Raw genomic sequence first — 27,860 nt, forward strand, 5'->3', positions numbered from 1 at the left:
AGGGATTATTCTTCCAAAACTGCACATTACATTGTGCATTATAGCTTACATATACAGTAATACAGAATATACAGTAGGTATGAATTGCATTTATATTAACATGTTTAGTGCTTTTGTTTCTATTTGTAGAGTAATAATATGTCGGAATGGATTATAAGCATGTTCAACTGGGATGAATATGGCTGCTGTCATTTGAAAATGTTCACCCTTTAACTGCTTTTTATGTTTCTTCATTTGGAAGTTTACATAGGACATACAGTATGTGCTCTAGGTTAGGGTTTACAGAGATCCCACACTCTACTGCAAGGTAATTGAACTACTGCTGCACTTTGGATCCATCCATGAGGAATTGTAAAGTTTTACCCTTATTTTAGCCCCCAGAAGTTAAGAGACACTAGAGTATTATGTTTCAACATACTGATTTGGTTCTTTTGCATTCAGTTCAAGAAAGAATTATATGCAGGATAAATCCAAGGTATACCCAAGTTAAATTTAAGCCCTTTTAAGACCTTTTTAGTTGAAATCTAAGACCAAAGTTGCAACTGAAATAAAGGTGAAAATGAAAACAACTGTAAACTATCTGAGGTCCACATGACTGTGCTGATTTTTCACCAGAAAAAACTGTTCAAAAAGAAACACCTCTAATACCTCCAACACTGACTTTAAAACTTAAAATGCTATATTTAAGGCTTGTAAGGCCTTGAGTTTAGACAATATAATTTAAGACAGTTTAAGGCTTTTTCAGGACCTGCAGACACCCTGTATTGCATGAAGGGGGGCTTCTACAATGGCTACCACTGTAAAGCCACTTGTATAATCTCAAAAACATTGTAGTCAGCCTGAGAATAGAAATAGAATCCTGAAAATATGAACATTTTTCTCATTAGCTTAAAACTATTTAGAGATAGGACATTTTAATCCAACAGCAGTGTTAATCATGAAGTACCTGGATGCTGAGGCACAACAAACTCTTGGATACTCTCAAAATGACAAGCCTCCTTATTGGTCATTCCTCCATGTTCTATGCTAGATGTATGGCCATCTGCAAGGGTCAAAAAATGTGGAGGTGAGGAGAGTGGCTCTGGAAATGTCCTTTTCAACAGTTTGGAGTGCTAGGCAGCCTGAGGGCTGTTGGTTCCTACTTGGTCCTGGCCGGAGCTTCAGTCCACTGGGTCCTGCCTGCTCTTTGGTCTGCCTATGGCCTGCAGACAACTGGAATATTGCTAAGCAACTGGAGGTCAAACAGGTGTTTGTGGGCTGGTAAAGATAATAACATGACAGTTTAATACTGCGTTCACATTGTGTTAGTATGCAGTCAACCGGATTGTCATTGTTTTCAGTAGACGGTAAACTCCACCAGTGCCAACACCTGGCACCTGCAGACGCAACTTGGCAACAGACTTTTTCACCTTGTTAGCCAATTCCCCATATCACAAATGTAAAACAATATATATTTTTTAAATTTTCTTGTACTTTTATATCAAACTCATATTTTTACATTTTAGTGGTTACTTCATGGCGTACAGTGACAGTGTCAACATGGTACAGTGGTGAAAAACCTGTTTCCTTTTCCTAAGACACCATGGCTGTGTCCCGGCTTAATTTATTAATTTTGAAGAATCAGAAATGTGTGAAGCTCAATATTATGAACAACGCACTGAGTCACTTTCCATTTTGGTCTGGTCTGATCCCCCAACTTTTGAACAATCTCTCCCTGCGTTATGTCCCAACCAGAAACATGACAAATGATGGAGGCAACACACCATCAAAATGCTGTTTCCTTGTGACTTTAACCTAGTGAAGACAAACCAGATGTTGACAAATCTAGCAAAATGGATATAGCCACATATGTTTGTCCATCTGCTCTACTTGTTTTCTCTTCCAACAAAGATAAAGCAAGCAGGAACTTTCTTTTTCTGACTAAGTCCAGGAAAAAAAGATTCTGGTTTGGCTGAGATATTCCAATTACCTGCTTTGGCTTCCTATTAATTTGCTGTAGGTAATCATATTTAATAATTTCTGCAAAATATATCTCTGAGACATTTTGAAATGAAATGAAACATTGAAAATGTCATGCAGTCATGCAGTGCTATGCAACAGATCAGTTTTTAAGCATGGTTGACCCTCTTGTTTATCAAAATCACAATGGTGAAGGCAGTGTGCCATTAAAGTTGACTGACATCCTGTGATAGCTACCAGTACTGCCTTTTCTACGCCAATGTGAACACAGCAGCAACATTAACATTCAGGATGATATCTTTCTACCCTGTTTACCATGATGTCCGTTGGTCCCTCGCTGTTTCTTACTGGTAACAGGCAGCACCACAGCTCGGCACCCGTTGACATTCAAGTCCTCAAAGGGCCCCGATGGCACAGCCGCCAACAAGCCTGTCAGAGGCACAGGAATGAAGAATGGGGCTGAATATCTGCACAGCAACTAAAAAACACATGGAAATAGTGAAAAAGACAAAAAAAGATGCAGAGCGATAAACTAAGTGTGCCAATCAATGTAAGTTTTTAAACACCAGAACACAGTGCCAAAATGCACTGTCTTCCTAATTTCATAAAAATTACACAAGTGGTGTCTAAGAAATCACGTTTGACTTTAAAATTATGACCTTTAATTACAGTGACCCCATTGGGCCAATCAGTGTAGTCGGTAAGGACTAGATTGTGTCTCTTCACTTCTAAACTATTGTAACGCCCTTTTTACTTGTCTTGATCAAAAATTCTAATCAAATTTTCGAGACCTCAACTGCCAGACTTTTAACTAGAACTAAGAGACTAGTTCACATTGCACCTATCTTAGCATCCGTACATTGGCTGTAAGTCTGTGTTATCTTTTAAATAACTTCTTAAAACTTACTTTTATCGAAAATCGTACCTTTAATCCTGGTCTGATTTTAGCCAAGTTGCCTCATTCATTATTGAATTTTATGTTTACTATATATTTTGGCTTTTTATTATCATTACCTCCGCCAAGGAGGGTTAGTTAGGGTTTGTCTGTCCGTCCGTCCATCCAGGATATCTCAAAAAGTTGGGCATGGATTTGCACAAAAGCGATATATTTACTTTATTTTGGTTATGGGCCAAGGAAGAACTGATTAACTTTTCATGTCAATTGGCCAAAAGGGGCATGGTTTTGGGCGTGGCATATCACCAAAAGGTGGTTGTCAGACATGCAGAGATCTGCACATTTTCTAGTTTGTTTGTGGTTTTATCTCTCCGTTATGTTTTTTTTAACAGTGCATTATGTTTTGTTTGCACAACATGTTTTATTCCTTGCACTTGTTCCTTGTTGTGAAGCACTTTGTAACTTCGGTTTTGGAAAGTGCTAAAGTTTATCATTATTATTATTATTAATAATGTCCCTTACTGAGCCCTCTGTATCGTGAAAGCTGCTGGTAGATCTGCCTCATCCTCTCGATGTTGAGCCAACTGGCCTCGGTGTGGTTCACCATGGGTTTTGGATAGTCCTGGCCAACCACACAGTGGGCTGAATGCTGAACCTCTTCCGGTGCATTCCACGGGTCGTAGATGTACTTGGCTGGGAAATCTCTTAGCACAGGTAAGTAGCGTCTGGAAGCACAGGGAGAGATTACAACCGCAGTGCCCCATCACAATGGCTGATTGGCTTCATTTCATACTGCTGTAGGCCACATGGGACGTGTCTAAATGTTGGGGGAATGTATTAAGAACTCTATCCATATCACCTTTTCCTTGTCACCGATTGCATCCCATGGAATGTTATGGAGGGATAATTAACTAGCGGAATGCCTTGTTTAAACTTGAATTAGATCAATATGTCAGGCTGCTACTGGCCTTTTATTAAAAATCAGATCTGGTCCAGTCACTGTGATTCACCTCTGATATGACCACATACCCATGACCTCCCTGACCACAGCTAGTCACTATATTTTATTATTGTTATTTTTAAAGCAGATGTTTAACCAGAGAAATCGTTCCAGTTTACTCAACTGTCTGAAACCTGCAATGAAACCTGCCTCACCCTGCCCTAAGGAGCTCCTAACCCACCTAAAAGAATTGAGTTTTACTGTCTCATGAATGGTCCAAATGCTGTTTCAGAGGCTTTTCCACCCTGATTGAAGGAAACACTCGTACTCAATAATAATTTTCAGTTCAGTTCAGAAGATATTGAAAATAGACACAAAATATTGGATATTGGCAGCTTCAATGAAATAAAAAAATATTGGTTTTGGCTTTCAAAGAATCATATCAGTCGAACTCTAGTTTAGACCCATCCAACAATGTCAGATAAGTGATAATTTTTTTTTAATTTATTTTTTATTTTTAACACATTTCTGCTTTACTGGAAAGCATACAGAGTTGAGTGACAGGAAAGCTGGGAGTTATAGAAAGACATGCAAAAAAGGTCCCCAGCTGGATTAGAACTCACAACATGATGAGTGCATGGCCCACTGAGCAACCAGGATGCCCCAGATCCCCCAAGTCCAGTGAAACCAGTTGGATTTCACCAGCTCTCTTTTCTATTCCCAGTCTAAAATATCACTAGTCAACAGAAAGCATGATCCAGACTCTAGTCCCGCAAGATCAAGACTAGATAAAGAAGAGTTTCTCATTGAGTGTCTCTCAAAGCTTTCTATTAAAGGCATCTTCCATCATAGCCCAACTAATCCAGGCCAAATAGGCCAGCAATATGCCAAAATGTTCAGATTTGTGTAAAAGCACCAAAATTAGTCTACATGTACAGTCTAATGGCCTGAACATCCCCCACCCAACCTGCACAATGACTTGGCCCCTGGACACCCCCTTCCCCTAACTGGCACTAATAACTTAAAGTCTTGACTATGTTGCACACGGATATTACGTACCTCTGGAATATATCCATGGACTTATGCAAATCTGCATTTATTATTTGCACTGTCTCTATAGTTTTATATTATGCACATTATACTGTACTTTTTTTTTCTATTTTCTTTTATTGCCTTCCTGTACTTGATTTCCTTGGCACTATTCCACCAATTGCTGCTGTGGCACCTGAATTTCCCCAAGGGGATCAATAAACTGCTATTTTATCTTATCTTATCTTAAATGGATTTTCCTCAATATCTGCTGAAAGGACCAAGTAAGGGTCAAGTAATACAATGGCCAAAAAATTTGTCTGGACTAAAGAGTATATGCACTCGAATAAAGGTTTAAGCTACAGATAAAATCAGCTGTGGGTGTGTATTTCTGTGTGTGAAGCGATTGTGTACCAAGTAGGGTTGGGCGATATGTCAAACTTTTCCTACCGGCCACCGTCAGCCCAACAACCGGCGATTGCCGATATATTCGCCGGGTGTACAAGCAGTTGAGATAGTGACTACAATGAGAATAGCTGGTCCACCTTAAAGGTCAGTCCACCTTAAGTGAGCCTGGTCAGGTTAGCCATTGTCGCTAACTTCGGGGCTAACCCCCTTCACTTTAATCAAAAAACTAAACTAAACTGTACACGCTGCCCGATCTGAGTCAACCGTAGATGTGAGTCGCGCACATCTCACAGCGACAGTCAACTTCTAGGATGTAACGTTAGCTAACTAGAGAAAATGTCCGCTAGCCGTGATGCTAATTTTCGCTATGTTCAACTCCATTGACTTATGCTAAAAACGTTAGCGATCTAAAAGTCCGCTAGCTGCAACGCTAATTAGTGCCAAATCCCATTTGATTATGCTAAAGTGACTTAAAAACGAGATCTGAAATGGGTTTGTCGCTGCCCGATCTGAGTTGAACATACCGAAAATTAGCATCACGGGCTAGAAGTTGGCTGCGGTCGAATAGTCAAAAAAATACGTCCTAACTCCTATTCCTAACCACTTTTCCTTGACCTCGTTGGAAAACGTCATGAGGTCAAGGAAAGATGTGAAGGAGAATTCATAAGGACTTAGGAAAAGACAACCGCGGTGCTAAGAGAATCCGACTGCACTTACACTAGGTTACGTAATTATGCGACGGCGGATGTTAATGACGTGGGTCTGCCGTGATGAAACTACAATGTTCCGGAGATGGACTACTAAAAGCGCATCTTAGATACTTCGCCCCGTGCGTTCTTACCGTGTTGTTTCATGCAGGCTATATAAACGTGGACAACCCAGTGAAAAATATTGCTTCATCACCAAGGTTGGAATTGAAATAAAAAAGGAATATACCAGCTACCAGTCACAAAAGTGAAACGAAATGGTTGTCACATTGAGAATGGTTGCTCACGCTCACCCTCCTGTCCACTCATATTTATCGACATGAATCCCAATTAGTATGATTGTATGAAAATTATTGTTAAATTCATGCAAGATAGGCATAACTTGTTAGGCCTACAAATCTGCTACTGTACATATCATCATTCTTAAGTTTCAAACATGTTGAATTAAAAACATAATCTGGCTAAAAACGTCTCATATCCCTTTTTCTTGAAAGACAGACTTCTGTGTTATGGTTAATATGCTGATTATGATCTGATTATAAGCCTATGCATATAATAGCTTAAGAACCACCACACAACTCAGTAAACACCTTGAAATGTTGACTTGATTGTGCTTTGAAGTTGTTATGGCTGATACAGGCCTTTATTAAGGCAAGGGTTTCAGCATCTGTGACTGAAGTAAAATTAATTAATGATATTCCTAAAGGCTGGCAATACAACAACGCTCAGAATGAAGAAATAACTAATGCAAACTGAGCATAGGTTACGCTACAACGTTAACTTCACTTTGATCATTTTACAACAGCAGCGTAACGTTCATAGTTCGCCTCTATGGGTTTAACATATTGTTGACAGTTCAAAACATATAAGCATATTAGCAAGTTATGGCATAAGATGGAACCTGCTTACTAAGCAACGGTAACTTGCTTGATGATCTGCGTCCCTTGTCGGTCATGATCGTTTGTTTTCGTGAACGGCCGAATGGTGCGTCGTTGCTGCCGCAAAGAATTGTGGGATGGCATTATCTCCTTTCCTTTCGTAAAGGATGGTCCAGTGTATCCTATGCTAAAGGAGCTAAGTAAGGAAGCATTGAAGCACCTTTCCTTAGCATGTAGAGAATTCGAACAGCTCTTATCATGGCTGCCACTTAGGTACTTCCGGGTCATTTCACTCAGTTAGGAACCTTCCTAAGCAAAAAAGACTATTCGACCGCAGCCGTTGACTCTGTCGCTGTGAGATCGGGCAGCGACACACACATTGCACTGCTACATTTACAGCTATACTGCTAACTTCATACTCTCTGCTCCGGATCAAGTCGGAAATCAAGTGTGTTTATGTTTATGGTTGTACTAAACGGAAAGCGGAGTGAAAAGGCAACTGTCAAAGAGAGGGTGGAGACGTGATGTCGTTTAAATACGGGGATAACGGCGCCCAACTCCAACTGCCAGTTCCTATTCGCGCACGCTTTGAATTGCGCTTTACAGGTTAATTATTTACTATTAAATTAGCAAAATAAAATGTGGCCGATAGCCGATATATTCGTCCTATCGCCCAACCCTAGTACCAAGTTGTATGTAAGTCACAAAGAAGTACTGAATAATTGTTTAGACTAGACTTCTTACAATTTCCCTACATTTTGATCTTCTGTGCTTCACCTTACAGGGTGGTTTGTGTGTGTGTGATGACAGTAAATGCATTAAGTATTCATGTATACATGCATGTGCACTAGACTGTATACATGCAGGCAGTCATGCATATGTATATGTAGATGAGTGTCTACCTGATGTAGTCTCCATTGGGGTCTATGCGTCGTCCAGCGCCAACAGGACAGTAGCAGTGAAAGAACTGCTGGAAAAAGGAGCTGTAGGAGTGACACATCCAGCTGCCGGCGTTCACACTCCAGTCTGCATCCAGTAACAGCTCCTCAAACACCTTAGAACACAGATACTGGTTGTTACGGCCACCATATGCTTGCTGTGCAAACAAATTCCAGAAGCGCCTCATTGCCTTCGAACTCCGAACTTCCAACTAGTCGAATTCTTCACATGCCAGCCCACACTGACCGTCTGTAATTGGTCAAAAATATCATGATTGGTTGGGGTGCCGTGGAAAAGCACCTTGTTTTCTTTTTCTGGTTCATTATCTTTGATTGAACATCTTGTGGTCAACACTTCAAAATTAATGATTTGGTGGCTCAGTTTGATGAGCTTGATGAGGATTTCTGCACCTTTCTGACTGGCTTCTAAACCTGACCGGCCTTTTTCACTTTTTCAACCCAGCCGCTGTTGCTGTGTTTCTCAGAATTTTTGTAATTAGTGTGCTTGCTGTAGGCAAAGCACACTATTATTATTGCTCATACTTATTATTAGTGTGCTTGCTGTAGGCAAAGCACACTAATAATAAGTATGAGCAATAATAATATAATAGTTACATAGACATATCATACATCAAAATCTGCGTTCTACGTCGGCGAGTGTGCTTGTATTTTTCTAAGAGATCTGTCTCGAGGTTTCAGAGATATTAACTATAAATCTAAGCTGATACTTATATCTGATCTGGCAACCCTTAATGGCAGCACACGTTCTGCTACAGGAAGGATGTGTAGTTTGTGACAGTGAAGATCCGGTTTTTCCGCCATTGACGTTTATCTCCACACCGGGAGAGCAACGCTCTCATTTTGTCCCACGGTTTGTCCAATAAGTATTTTCCAGAGCAGAGTGACCAGTATCATGCATTGTATTAAACTGAAGCGTGAAAAGTGAAATCTATACATTTATATCATATCGCCATTTTACCGATGCATGCAGCACTGACGCCGCGGCTATGGCTCGTCTGCTGCGGGGGATTCAGGGAGAGAGAGTTAGAAGACTGGACTGTAACTTTGGAACTCTTCGAACACTTCCACGAGATCAATTATGGATGTATGGACTTTTCTTCTTCATGAGAAGTCAGCAGAGTTAGGCAGGACGGACCTTCATCTATAACGGTTCTGGCCATTGTCGGTATTTTCAACAGAGGGAAAAGCCAGTAGGCCGTGTAAACACACACACACACACACAAAATCTATACATCTATATTATATTGCCGTTTATTCAGATGCATACATGTGCACAAATACTGGTTATGAGACGCGATCTACTGCTACGGAACATTCCAATGGTTCTATGCTGTTAATATGTGCTGAAGAAAACTATTTTTTTGCGGCCGAATGTTTAGTTACAATTAGATTAAGCTAGCAGATATGTGTTTTGTGTAAAAGATTTGGGATTTATTCACTTTGGCGAATGCAAGACCCGATCGATCTCTCCCTCCATATAAACTGAACTCTGTCTATCTCTCTGTCTGTCTGTCTCTCTCTATCTGTCTGTCTGTCTGTCTGTCTCTCTCTCTCTCTCTGTCTATCTCTCTTTCTGTCTGTTTGTCTGTCTCTCTCTCTCTCTGTCTATCTCTCTTTCTGTCTGTCTGTCTGTCTATCTCTCTGTCTGTCTCTCTCTCTCTTTCCCTCTCTCTCTCTCTCTTTCTCTAAGAAGTCAAATATTATACATGTTAAAATATTATAATAGTGCATATTGTACAACAACAACTCCTATCTGTTCATGTTCATTCAGATAGCCTATATATACAGACAATATTAATAATAAAATAAGTTTATAGTAGCAGAGAGAGCAGGGAATATTTATTTCAGTTTAGGGTCATAGGTTTCTCTTATCTTGTCATTGGACATGAGAACAGAAAGTGTATTTCTGTCTCTATTTCCATGAGATTGCAGTGCTGCAGAGCCTCTGGTCTTTGGTTTTCCAGTTTTTTTTTCAAACCTGGAAACCCAAAGAAACCTGGAAGGTTTTTTTCAATTTCCAAGTTATGGTCCCCAAGTCTATATTTCCTAAGAATGTTTCTTTCTTTAACTTCATGAATGCTAACGTATTTGGCCAATTTAATTTCTCTGTTAAGTGTGTGATAGCGCTGAAGTTTATTCTGGTTTTTAATTACGTTATTCCAATTATCTGTGTAGCACTGTTTTAAGTGGAGGTCAAGGCACTTTATTGTGTCTCTTGGTGTGTTTTGGTCTCTTGGTGTGTGTTGGTCTCTTGGTGTGTGTTGGTCTCTAGGTGTGTGTTGGTGTATGTCTTGGTGTTGACATGCTGCTGAGGTCTGATACCAGCTGGTTCAGGGAACCACATTGTAGGGAATGCTGGTTGCAGAGAAGGGCTTGATATTTTAATGACTGCTTGTCTGATTGGTTTAAGTGTTGCCAGAATTTATAAGTTTTCCTTTTAATATGTATATGGAGGGGGAACAGTTCTACTACTACTACTGTTATCTAAGGTTATGGTTACCGCTAATGTTCACGCGCCCCCAACAGGTGTGGAGTGGAAATAAATTAACAATACAAAACAACACTTATGTGGCGCTGTTTTCAACTGTGTTTATACTGATGCCTTTAGTGATGGCTAAATCAAACACACTTCTATGATAAGAAAACCCACACTTTCATGTTGTATTACTAGTCCATCTACAGTATAGCCATCCATTTTTTGTCCACGGTCCCACAAAGACCCTGATGTAAAACTTCAAGTGAGAGTGCTTCCATGATCTAAAAATGTTGTTACTTTCTGGTTTGTTACCTCTGCCAAGGAGGTAATGTTTTCGCCTGCGTCTGTGTGTCTGTCTGTCTGTCCATCTGTCTGTTAGCAGAATATCTCAAAAAGTTGGGCACCGATTTGCACAAAACTTGGTATGAAGGTTGGTTATGGGCCAAGGAAGAATTGAGTAACTGTGGTGAGCGTGGAATATCACCAAAAGGTACATAACTTCCTTGCAGGATGTTGTCAGACATGGCGGAGGTCTGTGCTCTACTGAGCACATTTTCTAGTTAATGTTGTTCTACAAAAGGGGTGAACAGTCTGGTTTCCAACGTTTCCTCTCAGCCAGTTGTATCCAGTCCTGTGCCATGGAAAAGTCTGCAGGTTTTCATTTCAACCAATCGCTACAGCAGCTGATTTCACTGATTAGTTCCTCCTGTCTGGTTGAAAGTGTGTTAATCAGTGAGATCAGCTGCTGTAGTGTATGGTTGGAATGAAAATCCGCAGATTCTTCTTTGGCTAAGGACTGGACACCGCTGGCTTAGAGGGAACACTGCTCGTTCCCACTCCAGCTGCGCTGAAAACTACCTGATGCAATGAATGTGTGAAACAAGCTGGGAAATATATTCTGCTATATTCCTGTAAAGTGAGCCATTTGGAAAATTCCTTGATATTTCCTGACTTTGAGAATTTATCAAATTCCTTGACTAGGGGGAAGTCGGTCTATCTCTCATCTACCTTCATGCCTTCATCCTCCTCCTCTACCTTCATGCCTTCCTCCTCCTCCTGTAACTTCATGTCTCCTCCTCCTCTTCTACCTTTATGCCTTCCTTCTCCTCCTCTATCTTCATACCTTCTTCCTCCGCCTCCTGTACCTTCATGCCTTCCTCACTCTCTTCCACTACCTTCAGGCCTTCCTCCTCCTCTTTCTCCTTTTCTTCCTCTACCTTCATGCCTTCCTCCTCCTCTAGTTTCATGCATTCCACCTCCTCCCACTGCTCCTCCTCTACCTTCATGCCTTCCTCCCAGCTGATCCACAGGTCTCCTCTGGTCAGGAAACAGGCCACAGCATGTCTGGCCAGGTGGTGGATCCAGCCCTCCTGCCTCAGTTGGGTCATGATGGCGTCAATCCAGGGGAAGCCAGTCTTGGCCTCTGCCCACTTGGCCAGCGCCTCTGGGTTTTTGTCCCATGGAATGCGGATGCAAATGGGGTTGCCCTCCATCTTGTCAAACCGCGGGTTGTTGGTGGCCGCTGTATAGAAGAACTCGCGCCATAGCAGCTTATCATACAGCGAGATGGGCGGGCTGCCATGCTTGACCTGTCCATGTTGGCATTGAGGTGGAGAGGAATAAACACAAAGTGGAAGTGTAGCCGATTTGTGTAACTTAGTACAACTAATGTAGCAAACACTAGGGTTCGACTGATATGGATTTTTGAAGGACCATACTTTTTTTTTAATTTTAAGCTGCCAATTGCCAATATTTAAATATTCAATATTCATGCCAAACATATTAAGGTCCAGATTCACTAAGATTGTGTTGGGAGGGCAATTTGTACGTCTCAGCTGCTTGAGTAAAGATCAGTTTTCTTTTTATTCACAAAGAGATTTATGAAAATTAATTTGTGGTGCAAACAAGCCCTGGAAAAGAGCACTACAGAAGCAAATCGCCGTAAATAGCTGTTAGACTAATCCACCAAGACTGCCACCCTACCGCTCTAAAGCCCCTTTATAATTTGAGTGTTCCCTGATCTGATCTGCTGTAGGAACGACATGGTGCTAGACCCCTCCAGTCTGTTTGATCATAATGTCTGGGGCGACGTCTTTTTGGCACCTTTCTTTAGATCTTATATGCACTACAATAATTTGTAGTGTTAATAAATTGCTAATGTATTGGGGGCAATCTCAATTTGCATGGTATCACCTACAAATAACTATTATGTGGCCACATAATAGTATAGAATAGAATAATGAGATTTACATATAATTTACATATGCATGACCATGACACGCACAAAGAGGTTTTATTTCTTGATCAGCGCTATTGGACACGCTTTCTACGCATTGCCTACGGTTAGTGAATAGCATGGCTTTCTGATTTGATCATTTTGGTGATATGGCATGCTTGAGGGCCGCAGTGTTTCCACCATCATTTTATTTCTGTCAGGGTAGAAAAGCCTGTGAAACATCATTTAGATGATTGAATCAATGTCCAATTCATAATAAAGTAATAGAGCTTGACATTATTACTGCCTTAGGTGAGAAGCGTTCTGAGTGTTCTGTGTATGAGTGTTTGTGTGTGTGTGGTGTACCTTGTTGTAGAGCTCAGCCAATTTTCTGTAGAAGAGGTGACAGGACAGGCAGCCAAAGCGGAGGTAGGGGCTGAGCCCCAGTGGGCTGGGCAGCAGAGGACTGGAGTTCAGCAGAGGATGCTCAAAATTCACCTGCCAGGCCTGGAGGAGCAGGACACCACAGAGACTGAAGCATTCTGCTCAAACTACCCACTAAGGCTGGGTAATGCCCAGGACCGTTAAGATACAATACCATATCAATACTCTGGGTCACAATATGATATTTCACACAGTACTTATATATTATATACAGTAAATAAACTTTAGTTAGTTTAGTTTTAGTAATAAAATTTTAGTATTTCTAGTCCCCCATATTCCCTTTGCCAAGGAGGTTCTGTGTTCACCCTGTTTGTCTGTCTGTTGGCACAGATTTTCACTTGATTTGGTGGACAAATAGACCTTCGGCCGAGGAACAATTGATCATATTTTGGTGGTGATCTGGATCTGAAATTTCTGCCATTAGACAATTAGGTAATGCTAGCAAGCTGACTGTTTTCACATGTGACTATACTGTGAGCTTCCTGTTTTCGTATAGGAGATATATCAGTTTTTGAGGGTTTAAACGATTGCCAGTGTTGGAAACCCAGTGAGAAGATGCAGCACAGTGGTAAGTTCTTCAATACTAAAGCGATCGGTGAAGTTGTGCTCTTTACGATTCTGAATGATGCCAGGCAATGTTTTAATGACGTCTGAGTTCAAAAAAAGTGCAAAAAACACATCCTTTAACAAACTTACATACCAAGAAACTAAATATCTTACAACATCAACGTTCCAGGATCAATTTTATAGAAGCATCTTACCACTTTGTCCAAGTTCAAAAGCATTAGCCTCATTGTAACTCAATGGAACAAAGTTTAACTGATTGTTGACATGCTTTAAGAAAATTCAGGCCTGTGTGTTGGAATGGAATGGAGATATTATATGTGGGGTGTGTGTGTGTATGTGTGTGTGTGTGTCATACAGTAGACACATCAGGGCCCAGTTGTCTCTCTATTCTAGCCAGGGCTTCAGTTTCTCCACCGGGCCACACTGCAGGACCCAAACCCTCAGTATCAAAACCTGCCAAGGGACACACAAAAATACACTTAATATAAATATCAGAATAGCTGGTATCATTTTCCAATACTCAAATCATTCCTAGTCTATATTAGGGTTGGTCCAATATGGGTTTTTGAAGGCCAGTACCAATATTTTTGTAATGAAGCTGCCATTAGCCAGTATTTTGTACCAATATTCTTAAAAGCTGCGCTAGGCAAGATTGTAATTAACTTATCAGCCTAAATCAGGGAGGTCTAAATCACATACATAGGGCCAATATCAGCCCCGTATATCCACTTGTAACTGTTCAACATACCCAGCTCTTCTAGTAGTGGGACACTGTATTTGTCCTTTTGCCCCTCCTTGGTGATGGGGGTGATGCAGGTCTCCATGTTAGCCTGGGTCAGTGGCTCCACAGGAGGGTCTGGGGGGTGCATGGAGGACACCAGGGTCTGAAAACGCTTGTAGGTTAATGGGGGGTGGCCACCGTTTAGCTCAATGATCCTGGGGGAGGACAAAAAACAGATTTCCACTGACTTCTCTAAGAAATGTAGGCCTACTGTATATCAACATTAAGGCCCGGACCTACTAAAGGTTTGCGCCAGTGCAAATCGCATTGCGGGTGCTAAAACCTTGTTTTCTGATCTACCAAGACAGTGCAAAGAAAGCCTGAAATATCTGTGTGTGCCGTTTTTTGCGGTTTGGTCTAATTGCATATGCATTTGTAGGTGTTCCAAGGTTACACAATAAAACATACAAAACAGTACAAAAAAAGAAAATACTAAAATATAGGTAGATAGATAGATAGATAGATAGATAGATACTTTTATTAATCCCGGAGGAAATTTAGGCAGCCAGTAGCTTAAATACGGCACACAATTAAATACACACAATAAAAATTTAACAATGCACACAATAAAAATTGACCTGTATAAGTAAGTAACTGCACTGTACATAAACATAAGATACTAAAAACTTTAAACTACTTTAAACTGCAAGGTCCTGTACATGTGGAGATTGTTCATGCAGTAGATAAATAAATAATTCCACAATGCAAAAAATGATTGTGCAATAACAGTAAATAAAGTGACTTAAAGTGCATAGTAAGCAGGGCTAAAAAAAACAGTGAAATAAAGTAAAAGCACAGAGCAGAGACATAGAGCAGAGCATCACATCAGGCCCAGTACTCAACTTCCCCCCGCCCACGTTGGGAAGAGTTGAAGAGCCTAATGGCTCTGGGGACAAAAGATCTCCTGAGTCTGTTCGTTAAGCAGCTCTGTGACAGCAACCTGCCAGTGAACATACTCCTCTGCTTCATTATGGTGGTGTGTAGTGGGTGACTGTCATTGTCCATGATAGACAGCAGCATATGTACAATAAAAAAACAGGTCAAATGTCAGATAGTAATAGTGCTACCTTGGTATAATAGCTGTAAACAAATGAGACCATGGTTGAGACAATTGGTAGCTTTTCTGGCATCACCCTGCACTGTTACTGCCGCTGATATTCCTTTACAAAATGCAAATTGCGCAAAAGATGTTTTTAAAGCTGTTGGCCCTATCATTTTATGTTAACAGCTCTCTAACTTAAGTTTCCCATCCATGCAGTGGTTCAACCCCTTCTTAAGAAACCTAACTTGTCCTTTTTGAATCTTTATTTGAAAAACTTCCAGTCTGGTTTTAGGACTGCTTCATAGCACTCAGACTGCTCTCCTGAAGTTTAGGGTTAGAACTTCCTTTAACATTTGGTGCAGGGGATTGTGTCATTTTTATTCTTTCAGATCTCAGTGCAGGCTCAGTCAGCTATCCTTTTCTCTCTATACATGCTGCCCATTATCTAGAAGGATACTTTTTTTTTCTAAGATTATTTTTTGGAATTTTAGCCTTTATTTGATAGTTCACAGTGGAGAGAGGGGGATGACATGCGGCAAAGGTCAGGACGTCGCGGTTATGCGCCTTAGACCACTGAGCCACAAGGACACCCATCCAGAAGCAGATGTGTCCTTTCATTGCTATGTAGATGTCCCACAGCTAAACCTCCCCTTGAAGCCCAGCAACCCCAACTGTCTTGACAGTCTGCATGACTACCTTTTAGATATTAAGAGCTGGATGTGTAACAAATTCCTCCAACTTAATGGTGATAAATCATAAATTGTTCTTTTCAGTCCTCCTGAGCAGACTGGGTATTTTATCATCCAATGTGACACCTATAGCTAAAAAGCCAGGGGCGTTCTTTGAGTCCAATTTACCTTTTGATGCACAGGTTAAAAGGGTTGTGCAGTCGTGATTTCTGCTGCTGAGAACTTTTTCCAAAATTAAACCACTACTATCGTCAGCTGATTTGGAGAAGGTCAATCATGCATTTATTTCCTCTCACATAGATTACTGCAACTCTCTTTACTCCTGCCTTACCCAAAAGTGCCTGTCATGGCTGCAGCTTGTTCAGAATACTGCCATAAGGGTGTCATGCACTGGCTGCCTGTTAGTTTTAGAATCAATTTTAAGATTTTACTGATTACTTTTAAAGCACAGCATGGTTTAGCACCTAGCTACATCTCTGACCTTTTAACTCCCTACAAGCCAGACGGCACCCTGTGGTCCTCGGCCAGAGCCTTCCTGTCTGTTCCACAGTCTAGATCAGTGATTCTCAGCCTTTTTCATATCAAGGACCCCTAATTTAGTCCACATTAGGGCCACGAACCCCCATTTGATGAGATTTTGTCTCTCGGACCCAAATCAGAGAATATTTTTATTTTTAGATATGATTTTGTCCAGAATTTCACTTCTATCTGTAGAGTAGGTCGAGAGATAACAGTGAAACTATGACCAAAATAGTCATTCTTCTACATTCTCTAATTGTGTTAACTTCTTGTAAATTAAATAAAGGTGTTTAACAATTGATCAATTTGCTGGGGACCCCTTGGAACCATGTAGAGAACCACTGGTCTAGACTGAAGACCAAAGCAGATTGGGTGCTCTCCAAAAGAGCCCATATACTGTGGGACAACCTGCCTGAGCAACTAAGGCTCGCTAAATCACTTCAGTCCTTTCAATCTCTTCTTAAAACTGATTTTTCTAAAGATAGATTCTTAACTTTTTTTTATTATTGGTTGATTCATTATTGACTATTATTGTCCTGTTTTTTATGTTACATTTTTTGCTCTGTAAAGCAATTTGAAAACCATGTTTTTGAAAAATAAAAAAATAAAGTTTATTATTATTAATGAATTGAAAGTAACTGCCTCTTTACAATATGATTTTTCAGTGCTGTTGTTTGGGATGCTTTTTTCATTTCAATTTAAGCACTATATAAATAAATGAATTTGAACTTGAAATTGGACACAGCATTTTGTGGCACTGCCCTGTGCACTTCAAGTTGAACATGTTCATTTTGGCTGTGCCACGTATTACGTTTATACAGAAATTAGTTGTGGAGCGTCAACCCCAAAAGAGTCAATTCTTCGACTTCAACAAACTTCATAGTCAGGGTCGGCTCTCAGCCAGTGACTCTGGGAGTTGAAGCTACACACAGTCTCTTGGTATCGGTCAATTCTGCTTTTTCTACCAACTATTTTTTGGCTGTGTACATAAAATATTGGTCAGGAGGATATCATTGTTTATTGTTTATTGTGGATCCCCATTAGTTGACACACAAGCAACAGACTAGTCTTCCTCAGGTCCATATCATACTTAACCATTAATTTTTATGAATTACTTTTAGGCTATTCCCACATGAAAGAGTTACCACGGCGTTCACTACCTCAAAACCATGACCGATGCCCTCCAGGACCCCCTGCAGTTTGCATACAGAGCTAACAGGTCAGGTTCACCACACACTGCAGCACCTGGAAGGCCCTCACACCTACGCCCGTATCCTGTTTGTAGACTTTAGCTCTGCTTTTAACGCCATCATCCCTGACCTACTCCTGGATAAACTGAGGCAGCTCAATGTCCCCCCCCCATGTCTGTCACTGGATCCACGACTTCCTAACCAACAGGAGACAGTATGTCAGGGTGGGTGACCATATTTCAGACCCCCTCTTCACTGGCGCTCTCTCCCTTGCTCTACTCACTTTACACCAACGACTGCACTTCCAACAGCGAATCTGTTAAACTTCTTAAGTTTGCGGACGATACCACCCTGATTGGTCTAATCTCAGATGGTGACGAGTCCACATGCAGGGAGGAAACAAGTCGGCTGGTGTCATGGTGTGGAGCCAACAACCTGGAGCTGAACACACAAAAAACTGTGGAGATGGTCATTGACTTTAGAAGGAAACCCACTTCACTCCCTCCCTTGGAAATACATTATTATTATTATTAAACCTTTATTTAGACAGGTAATCTCATTGAGACACGGGGTCTCATTCACAAGAGAGACCTGGTCGGGCAACAGCAGCAGACAACACAAAGTTACAGACAAACAGGACATTCAATACAGAGACAAGATAAAACACAATCATAAAGGTGATAAGTGCAAAAGTGCCAAAGTGGTAGCCAGATTTTAGGACTATGTACAAGAGCAAACCCCCACAGACGCTCTCTCCATATTTCTTAGAAGTAGTTTAAAATCCCCTAGGGGAATCAAGCTGGACAGCTTCAGTTTCTGCTGTAGCGTGTTCCAGGTTGAGGGGGCAGAGTAGGAGAGGGCCTTTTTACATGGCACTACAGTTAGCAGAGCGGAGTCTTACAAATTCCTGGGGACCATCATCCAACAGGACCTCAAGTGGGACGGAAACATCACCACAATAACCAAGAAGGCCCAACAGCGCATGTACTTCCTGCGACAGCTTAAGAAATTCAAGCTGTCGCGAGTGCTGCTGGTCCAGTTCTACACAGCCATAATAGAATCAGTGATCACATCCTCCATCTCAGTCTGGTTCGGCTCTACATCATCGCACTCTAAGCGAAAACTACAGCGCATTGTGCGGTGTGCAGAGAAAATCATTGGCTGCCTGCTCCCCCCCCTCACAGAACTGTACTCGTCCAGGATGAGGAAGAGGATGGGGAAAATCATGGCAGACCCCTTACACCCCGGACACTCTCTCTTCCAGCGCTTCCCCTCTCAGCGGAGAGCGAAACTCAGATCTCTTAAGACTCGGACTAACCGTCACCTGCACAGCTTCTTCCCCCAGGCCATAATCCTTACAAATAAGGACCCCTCCTTCATCCCCCCTCTGTCCAGGTGCACACTTGTACTTTAACTGTTCATCACTGATCATATAATGAAAATGTACTTAACATTGCACATTGCTCATTGCACATATCTGTACGTAACCCATTGCACATTTTTTTTTTTTTACTTTTATTTGTTTTATTTGTATTGTATTGTATATACTTTTTACATTTTACATTATTTTGTACATTTTTCTATTTTTTACATTTCTCTATTTTTTTTTTACATTTTCTTATATTTCTTACATTTTTCTTATTCTTATTTGTCTTTATGTCGACACCTGCACCAAGAGAAATTCCTTGTACATTGTACTTGGAGAATAAAAGTTTCTGATTCTGATTCTGATTCTGATGTAACGCTAGCGTCTTTTGACCTCTTGCTCTTAGATTAGTGATGCTCACAGCTGTGCTTTGCCTTTAAGCAGGAGAAAAAAGGTTCCTATCTGATGGCCATAGCTATAATTTTTTGTGACATAGCTTTTATCACTGTAATTGGGTTCCATAAAAATCATGTTGCAGAGTGAGACAGATGAGGTTAAAAGATTCCAGCAACTTTGCTTGAAGTGCTATGAAGACGTACTGTGGCTGCAAACATGACAGTGATCACCAGTGTAGATGAGCAGTGATAGACACGTAGACTGAAGAACAGGACTACATGAATATGACAAGTGTTTTTTTAGGTACTACACTCTATAATAGCATTGCACAGTGTAGAGTAAAGAACAGGTGCTGACTGACCCAAATCAACTGTCATGCTGACACACACACACACACACACACACACACACACACACACTCACTTGTCCAGGTCATAAAGTGTGTGCGAGATGCGTACGAAGACCTCCAACCCCGCTTCAGAGGCCAGCTTCCTGATGGCAGCATCCCTCTCCTTGCCAAAGGGCTCTGAGTCACACTCGAATGTCAGACGACTGATGTTCCACTCCTGCATCAGCACAGAGCAGCAAATCATGGAAACACGATAGACAAGACTCATTTTCACAACCATTCCTCATTTCACAGCCCTTTCTGTCTGTCGTTGTTGCGGTGGGGGGGCTCTGTCAAACATATTATCTTAGGTGATATCTCAACAACACTGGTCTGATTTTGACAGTGTTGGAGTGATGATACATGACATGTTTTGGAGTTCAAAAAATTACACTGATTGGCCTGATGGGGACACTATAATTACAGGGCAAAATTTCAAAGTTTGAAACAACCTAACTGCCAACTGACATGAAATTTGCTTGCTTTGACCAAACCTGTCCTATCCACGGGCGATACAGTGATGGGCAATGTTGGACACCATTAAAAAAGCCCCAAGAAGTCTCAAGGCAGATGTGTGGGTGCATTATACTGTAATGGCGCTAACAGATGTGAAGGTATTCATTTGGAGTTACTGCAATGATGCTAATAGATACATATATTGATTTTGACTTACCGTAATAAGTCACTAATGCCAGTAATAGCGGCAAATCTTTCAATTTAAAGTTACACTGAAATGAAGAATGACTCACCTGGTTAGCTAATACCAGAGATAGTATTATATAGATGAGACAGGGCACTCTATCAGTTTTGAATGAGAAAATCCGTAATGCTAAAGATGGCGGCACCGACATGCCAGCAGCAAAACTGGCCAGCTTTGTATGAATATCATCAAGAAAATATGCCAATCACAATTCCAGGTTCACGCAGCCACAGAACTGTTATTTACGACAACTGATGCAACTGGGGGGCAACAGCTTTGACAATAATTTGCATGATATTCCCAGTTGTTACCGTCAGCTTCCTACTGTGGTCTGCATGCATGACATGACTGCATGCATGACATGACTGCATGCATGACATGACTGTTTACAGTTGATACCATGGCAATGACAAGTGTATGGGACTGCCGTAAACCGGACTTGTCTTGAGTGTCATAATCTCACAGTTTCCTCAAACAGTGGATGGTGCATGCTTACAAGCATCGGTAAGTGGAATAAGCTGTTTTTCTGTGGCAACAGTGTCCTTTGGAACAAATTTGAACACTCCATGTTGTATACAATTCGGCAGAGTTCCTAAATATGAAATGTAAATGATAATATGTATGTCAGAACTTTAGATAGAGACGACTCCCCATTCAAAGAGATAGGAGTCTTGTCTTGTTAGTCACAAACTTGCTGCCCAGGGGACGTTACCAAGATGGCACCCAAGTGAACCGACTTCCCTTAAGGGACTCGATATGGAGTATTAACTCCATATCGATTAAACATTTGGTCTTTATTTGCTCGCATTTGTACATCAAAATCCCATTACTTCTGCTTCCTGGAAAATGGTGTATACTTTTAGTGGTTACTTTATTGCATATCAATAGGTGTACATAAAAATTCCAACCATTAAACCATCACTGATTTTTGAACAAATCAGTGATGCTACCGTTATTCCATTTCGGTTCACTTTTGTTTGATTTCAAGGTTAGGCCCTGTTCAGATCAGAAGAGTAACACATGCGTATCGACTGTGTAGAATAGCCTGCTTCCTTTTGATGCCAATGTTAATGGACACAGACATGCAGCGATAGTGTCAAGTCTATTTTTTCCCTGTGTGCTGTGCAGATTTCACAGATGTGCAGAATGAAAATACACTGTACATGGTCATATTTGCATCATATCACCACAGAAGCACATATACTGTATATTCAATGATCACCCTACCAGTCTCTTTACTGTTTTTGTTTTTGATTGATACATATGCACTAATGTAAATTTTAAATGCAACAGATATTGTAGGATGATAATCTTATCTGCTTTTGAATTATCACTTGCCTTTTGGAAATTGGGTATGTTATTGAATTGTCACAAAAGTAAATAAGAATAGATGTTTACTTATAGTTAATTTATTTATGGAACTTTTTAAATAAAGAGAAAGAGAGAGGTTACTTTACTCTGCAGTTAAACCAACACAACTGTTTATGCAGCATATGGCAAGCCGTTGTAACATTTATTAGCCAGACCGGATTCATATTACAGATATCTGTAATTCGTTAATGACTAGTTAAAATGCTAATTTAAAGTATCTCTAATTACAGTTTGACTAGTCAAAATGCTAATTTAAGATATTGCAACTGCATTACATTTTGACTAGTTTTGTGTGAGTTGATGCTTCTGAGCAGTTTCACTATTAATCTAGGTTGTATATAAAAACTTGATTGGAGTGCTTATTCTTTTTTTTGTTTCCTGTTCTGTGGGTAGCCTTGAAATAACTGTGGAGAGATATTCAAGGGGAGCTGTGAGTGTGTGTCACACTCAAGATTCACCCCCACTCAGACTAAAATCATTTATATACCTAAGTAGGTTGCCTTGGGTCTTCATGATTTTTGTTTGCCTGCTGTTGTCATCAGCTTAGCCTAGATTTTGGGAGTTATTGGAAATTGTACAATTGCTATACTTGGGTTTGATACTTTAAGCTGTTGGTCAGCTTCAGAGGCAAAACATGTGGTGACCTTGAAATTAGCAGTAAATTAGTTTTCACTTGTACCTTGAAAAATCGGGGGAAAATGTTAGCTGGCTGCCTGCGGATGATGAACAGGCGAGAGTTAAGCTTCCTGAGACTGGCATCTAAATCCTCCAGACACTGCAGCAGGAATCTGTGGCACAGACAACACAGACATGTCAGTAGACAGATTAACTGGATATAGGCCTATACCAGTTAGTAGATATATTAAATGGATATATACACCAGTCAATCGACAATGGACAGTAGACATGAGAAATGCATGATCACAGCAATATCTCAGACAGCAGACACAAGCCTGACAATTTCAGCCCAGTTTGACACAAGCACTGACAATTTGAGGGGAAGCACAATCAATATTGTATTACTGTATGTAGCAATTACAATTTCCATAATTCATATTCAAAACATATTGGTATATCAACAGCATTTAGCATCTTTACATTAGTTACCTGTTAGTTTAAGAATTGATTTAGTGATTTTACTGATCACTGTTAAGGCAAGAATGGGTCTGGACCAAGCACGTTTGTATCATGTATGTTACTGTAAATTCACATAAGTGTTTCTTCAGTTTTAACTTTTTTCCCTCATTATTATAAACACATTTGTGAGACCGAAAAGCCCTGAGGCCTGTCTCACGAAGTGAGATTAATGGGTTAGCGAGCTAACTTTGGGTTTAACCCTGGCTTTTCGGTCTCACAAAGGTGGTTCACTTTTAACCGGGGTAGATCACCATGGTAACCTATGCTGCACGGCTAACCTGCAGGTTAAGTTCAGACTATCAGATCAAAACGTATGAAATGACCAATCAGCTCTCTGGAAACAGGGAGTCACCATTCCTACAGGATCCCGATATGGACAAATATATTGCATTCAAATGAAAATGACAAGTAATAAAGGAAACTGTTAGGCTACTATTGAATCAACAAACAGTAAGAAGTACTTTTCGCAGGGCGACGTGTTTACAGACTAGTAGAATTGCTTTCCATGATAGTTATATTGGAGGTATAGCAGGTAGCCTACTTAATTGACCATATTATGAATGAATGAAAGTTACTGTTGCATATTAATTAATTAATAATTGCGGTGAATTTTTTTCATTGGATTCCCCACAGTGTTTGGTTCAATGTAGGCTGTTGCAGTCATATTCCATTACCGCAGCCCCGAAGAACATGAGGCCGGCTTTATGACTAGAAAATCTTTTTACAACCTCATGTGTCCACAAACTGTTTTATCAATGGAAAGTATGCCCACTGTGTCCTAATGACGGAGCAGTTCCTCCAGTAATTCTCTCTAGCCTTGGTAGCAGAAACAATGTTACTTTTCACGGTTAGTTTTGTAATGCTGACATTTATTCATTATAAGAGCTTGTTATTCTTGAGAGAGGAACACAATGTTAGTATCCATTTCTTTCTGATACCCATGTGTTGAAAATGTCAGCAGTATATATTAGGGCATATATAATCCTATAATTAGGACTATTTATTGTCTATGGCTTTTATTGTTTGATTATTATTTTAATTTTGCCTATTTCTGTTACTTATTTTTATAGTTTTGCGCTTATATTCTAGTTCTAGAATTCTGAGTTAACAGATCTGGATAATTTGCCAATCCTGCTTTCTGGAATACCCCTCAGGTTTCAGTCCCATGTTTTCCCCACATGTTTACACATTTATAATGTAGACACAGCACCCCCTGTTGAATTCCCCAGCACCTCCACTAACATCAGAAAAATTATGTTTTTTTCCCCAATAAAACCTCATACTCAGACTAAAAAAAATATATATATATACAACTATAAAGATTTAGTTATTACTAGTGCCACTACCATGTGTGTCAGTATGTATTGTGAATCTCTGACTTTATCAATATGTCTCTGCAACAGTGCCACTAGGACATAGGGACATAGGGAGGTAAAGTCACCATCTGCTGTTTGCGTTCAAAACTGACCATCAAAATGAATGGATGGTTTGCATATTTCAAATTACACAACGTGAGGCTAAAGTGGCTAAAGTGCATTCCATGTAGCCTTGATGTCAATGTGAGCAGCAAGGTCATGGGAGTCCTGCTTTGCAGTTTGCATGATATCTACAAGAGGCAGGTGGAGAGGGCAAACTCCTGTCTGACCCTACTCATCCTCTCCACCCTAAATTCCAGACTCTGCACCCTGGCCAGCGGGTTAGGTACCCCAAAGTAAAGGCAAACAGGTATAAACATTTATTCATATCTATGGCTATTGCTATGAAGAGATGATGGGGAGACAATGATGATGCTGATGCTGATGCTGACAACAATAATATTTTATGAATGACTTCATTACTTTTGCTGCCCTGACTCGTGATTTATTCTGTAGTATTTACTTTGTGTATTTTAGTGTTGTTGTTGATGATGCTTCTTATATATCCACTGGGTCATTGCTAAGCATTGTTAGTCTTATAGTATTTTTGTATGTCCATGTCTATTTTCTGTCTTAATTGTGCCATGCTGCTAAACCAGTTGCCCATCTGGGACAAATAAAGTTGAACCTTTATGTCCTGGGTTTGAATCCAGCCTGGGACCTTTGTCACATCTTTCCCATTCTTACCTGTGTCTCTCTACTATGGACTATCAAGTAAAGGCAAAAATGGCAAAAAAAAAAAATCTGTCTGAGCTTTTGATATAAGGACTGACAGTATGTGACAGCTCAACATAAATTTTACTTGCTTCCACACTGTGAGCAACACGATCACCAAGTCACCAGAAGTCCATTAATTTTCTGCGTAGCTGAGCAACCCGGGAAACTCTGTCAATGTGTGGATGCTCAACATACCTGTCGCCACAGCTGAACTTTTCACGGTCATCGTCTACAGCCAATCCAATTTCCACGCTTCCTTATTTCTCTATGTCAGACGCTGATTCCAGGCATTCAGTTTCCCAGTTCTCTACAAATTTTATTTGAAAGACTACAGGAATAAACATTTCAAAAACGATGCTTGGAGAGCCTTTGCATCCATCGTTTGAGTTTTTTTTTCTGTTTATTTTCCATTCATGGTACCTAATTAATTACCTAATTAATTAGCAATTGCTAGCCAGCATGTTAAAGAATTCCTCCGGTGTTGGTGAAAGTTTGCCTCATTTTCCAGATTGGCATCTCTCCCTTATGAAATTGCTGTTGTACCTATTTCTTTTTTTACATAGAATAAATATTTTGAGACCAAACTAGCTTGTCACAAGTCCTTCCAACTAATCTGTGGGACGAATTCTGGAATGATAAAGCTAGCTTATTTCACACAGACTATTTTCAGATGAATAAACACTCTTTCATAACTGAATGGCTTGAAGTAATCATGCAGGATGTTAGCGATTGGTGAGAAGTGCTGTGTAAGGACGTCCAATGTAAACAAACCCAACTTCTCAGCTGAACGTGAGAGTGCACATTGCTAACTGTATATTGTATGCTTTTATACTACTATATTATGCTTACATCTTTGACTCATGAATCTCCATGGATTACGTTACTACGCATTTGTGAAGTTTGGATTTGATATTATAAATGACAAGTGATATGGGATTGAATGGCATTTACAAGGTAGGGAACATCTCATTTTAGTTAATGGTGTGATAACGGTGTACAAACATCCACAGCAATTTTGGGTTGGCCAATCTGGAAAATGAGGCTAACTTTCACCAACGCTGGAGGAATCCTTAAACTCAATAAAACAACGTAACATTATGAAAGTCAACACCAAAGCAAGGAAAAATACATGATTTGCCTGTCCACAACTTTGTAGCTGCAGACTGGAGCCTCTAGCCCCGCTCACAATTGGTCAGCATAGAGCGACCATCAACCAAGTTGATCACAGTGTCTGCAAGCAATAGGTTTGCTTACATTTGTGATGTTTCTGAACACTAAAGAACAAAACTTTGTTAGTTGTAATGGATAAAGGAAGTTCCATTAAGCTGATGTTCCAGTCAAACTCCTCAAGAGCGTACGTGGATAGACAGAGAAAGACAAAAGTAAGTAGAGATTGCGTAACGTGTTAGCAAGCCTGAGAGGGTTTCACCATTCATCCATCAACCAACTCATGGTTGGCTGTATAATTCCGAGCTGGCCCGACATCGGAGGTGTGATGTAACTGACACTCTGACACTGCCCCTCTGCCAGTAAATTCAGCTTGGATCCACTGGGTATGCACACCACCAGCTACCCTAACCCTTCATATTCGTATCATACTTATTTTTCATTAGTTATTTCTTTGTCTTAGTATGTTCTACTGCTGTTATTTTGAACACACCCTCAAAATGCTGTAAATCATATTTTTTCATATGTTTCTACATAATATGTTCTTAACACATTGTTGATTATGTCAATATCCTCTATTTTCTCTATTCTTGTTTATATTCTATCCTTCTTCGCTGTATCCTATTACTATTTGCAACGACCCAGTTTCCTAGAGGATCAATAAAGTTTCATTTTATGTTAACTGTCAAACAGTTAATATGAATGGCTGATAGCTCTAAGCTCTTAGGTGTAAACAAGAACTCTGTCAACATGTTGTCTCGTATCAGAGCATTTTCTGTTGTACAATCTGTGCATGGCCAATCATTAAACAAGATGACTGTATGATTGTTGCTTTGTTACAAATTTATCCAAAGACCATGAAACAAACCATTATATAGAGAGCTGGCTAGTCACGTGGTAATCACAACTTCATCAAGGTCCTGGAAGTGTTTTGTCCATTCATTTGTAGTACCCAGATTTCAAAATAGCTGAGTTCCTATGTATCGTGTGTATGTATGTAATTTTCTGCAACTTAATATATGATTTTCATGTTCTCTGTGTTTTCTATGGACCCCAGGAGGAGTAGCTGCTGCTTTAGCAACAACTAATGGGGATCCAAATACTCAATGATATCATAAGTCATAAGACCAGGCAATATTTTGGGCTTGATGCTTGCTGTCCCTCACCTCCAGCTGTTGATCCCAAGGTTGGAGGAGCCAGCGAACCAGGGATCCAGGAAGTAGACACAGCGTAGGGTGTCGGCACCACGGACCGCCTCCAGCAGCGCCGGGTTGTCATGGAGACGCAGACCCTTCCGAAACCAGTGGATGGAATTGGTCTGCGCCATGGTCAGCAGCACAGGCCCTGGCTGGGGTGGGTGTAAGGAACGCTGTATATAACTGGTAGGGACACACGCAGTACCACCGCAGTCCACACCCTGTCAAGGACCCCTGGAACCCCTCAAAGATCCCTGGAACACCCTCAAGTACCTCTGGAGGTCCCCGGACCCTCTTTGAGAACCACTG

General features: G+C 40.5%; 1 protein-coding gene across 1 annotated transcript; it reads right to left on the reverse strand.

Moving 5' to 3' along the window:
- Window positions 1-845: 845 nt before the first annotated feature.
- Window positions 846-27,860, reverse strand: cry3b (cryptochrome circadian regulator 3b). Its single transcript, XM_071914357.2, has 12 exons — window positions 27,522-27,860; window positions 22,599-22,707; window positions 19,884-20,026; window positions 14,226-14,413; window positions 13,833-13,930; window positions 12,833-12,973; window positions 11,532-11,840; window positions 7,719-7,870; window positions 3,377-3,579; window positions 2,275-2,388; window positions 1,143-1,202; window positions 846-1,042 (listed from the first exon to the last, which is right to left on the reverse strand). The coding sequence occupies exons 1-12, from the start codon at window positions 27,680-27,682 to the stop codon at window positions 936-938; spliced, it is 1,785 nt and encodes a 594-aa protein (XP_071770458.1). The 5' UTR covers window positions 27,683-27,860; the 3' UTR covers window positions 846-935.

This window comes from Centroberyx gerrardi, chromosome 5 (genome assembly GCF_048128805.1).
Source record: "Centroberyx gerrardi isolate f3 chromosome 5, fCenGer3.hap1.cur.20231027, whole genome shotgun sequence".
Classification (NCBI taxonomy): Eukaryota; Metazoa; Chordata; class Actinopteri; order Beryciformes; family Berycidae; genus Centroberyx; species Centroberyx gerrardi.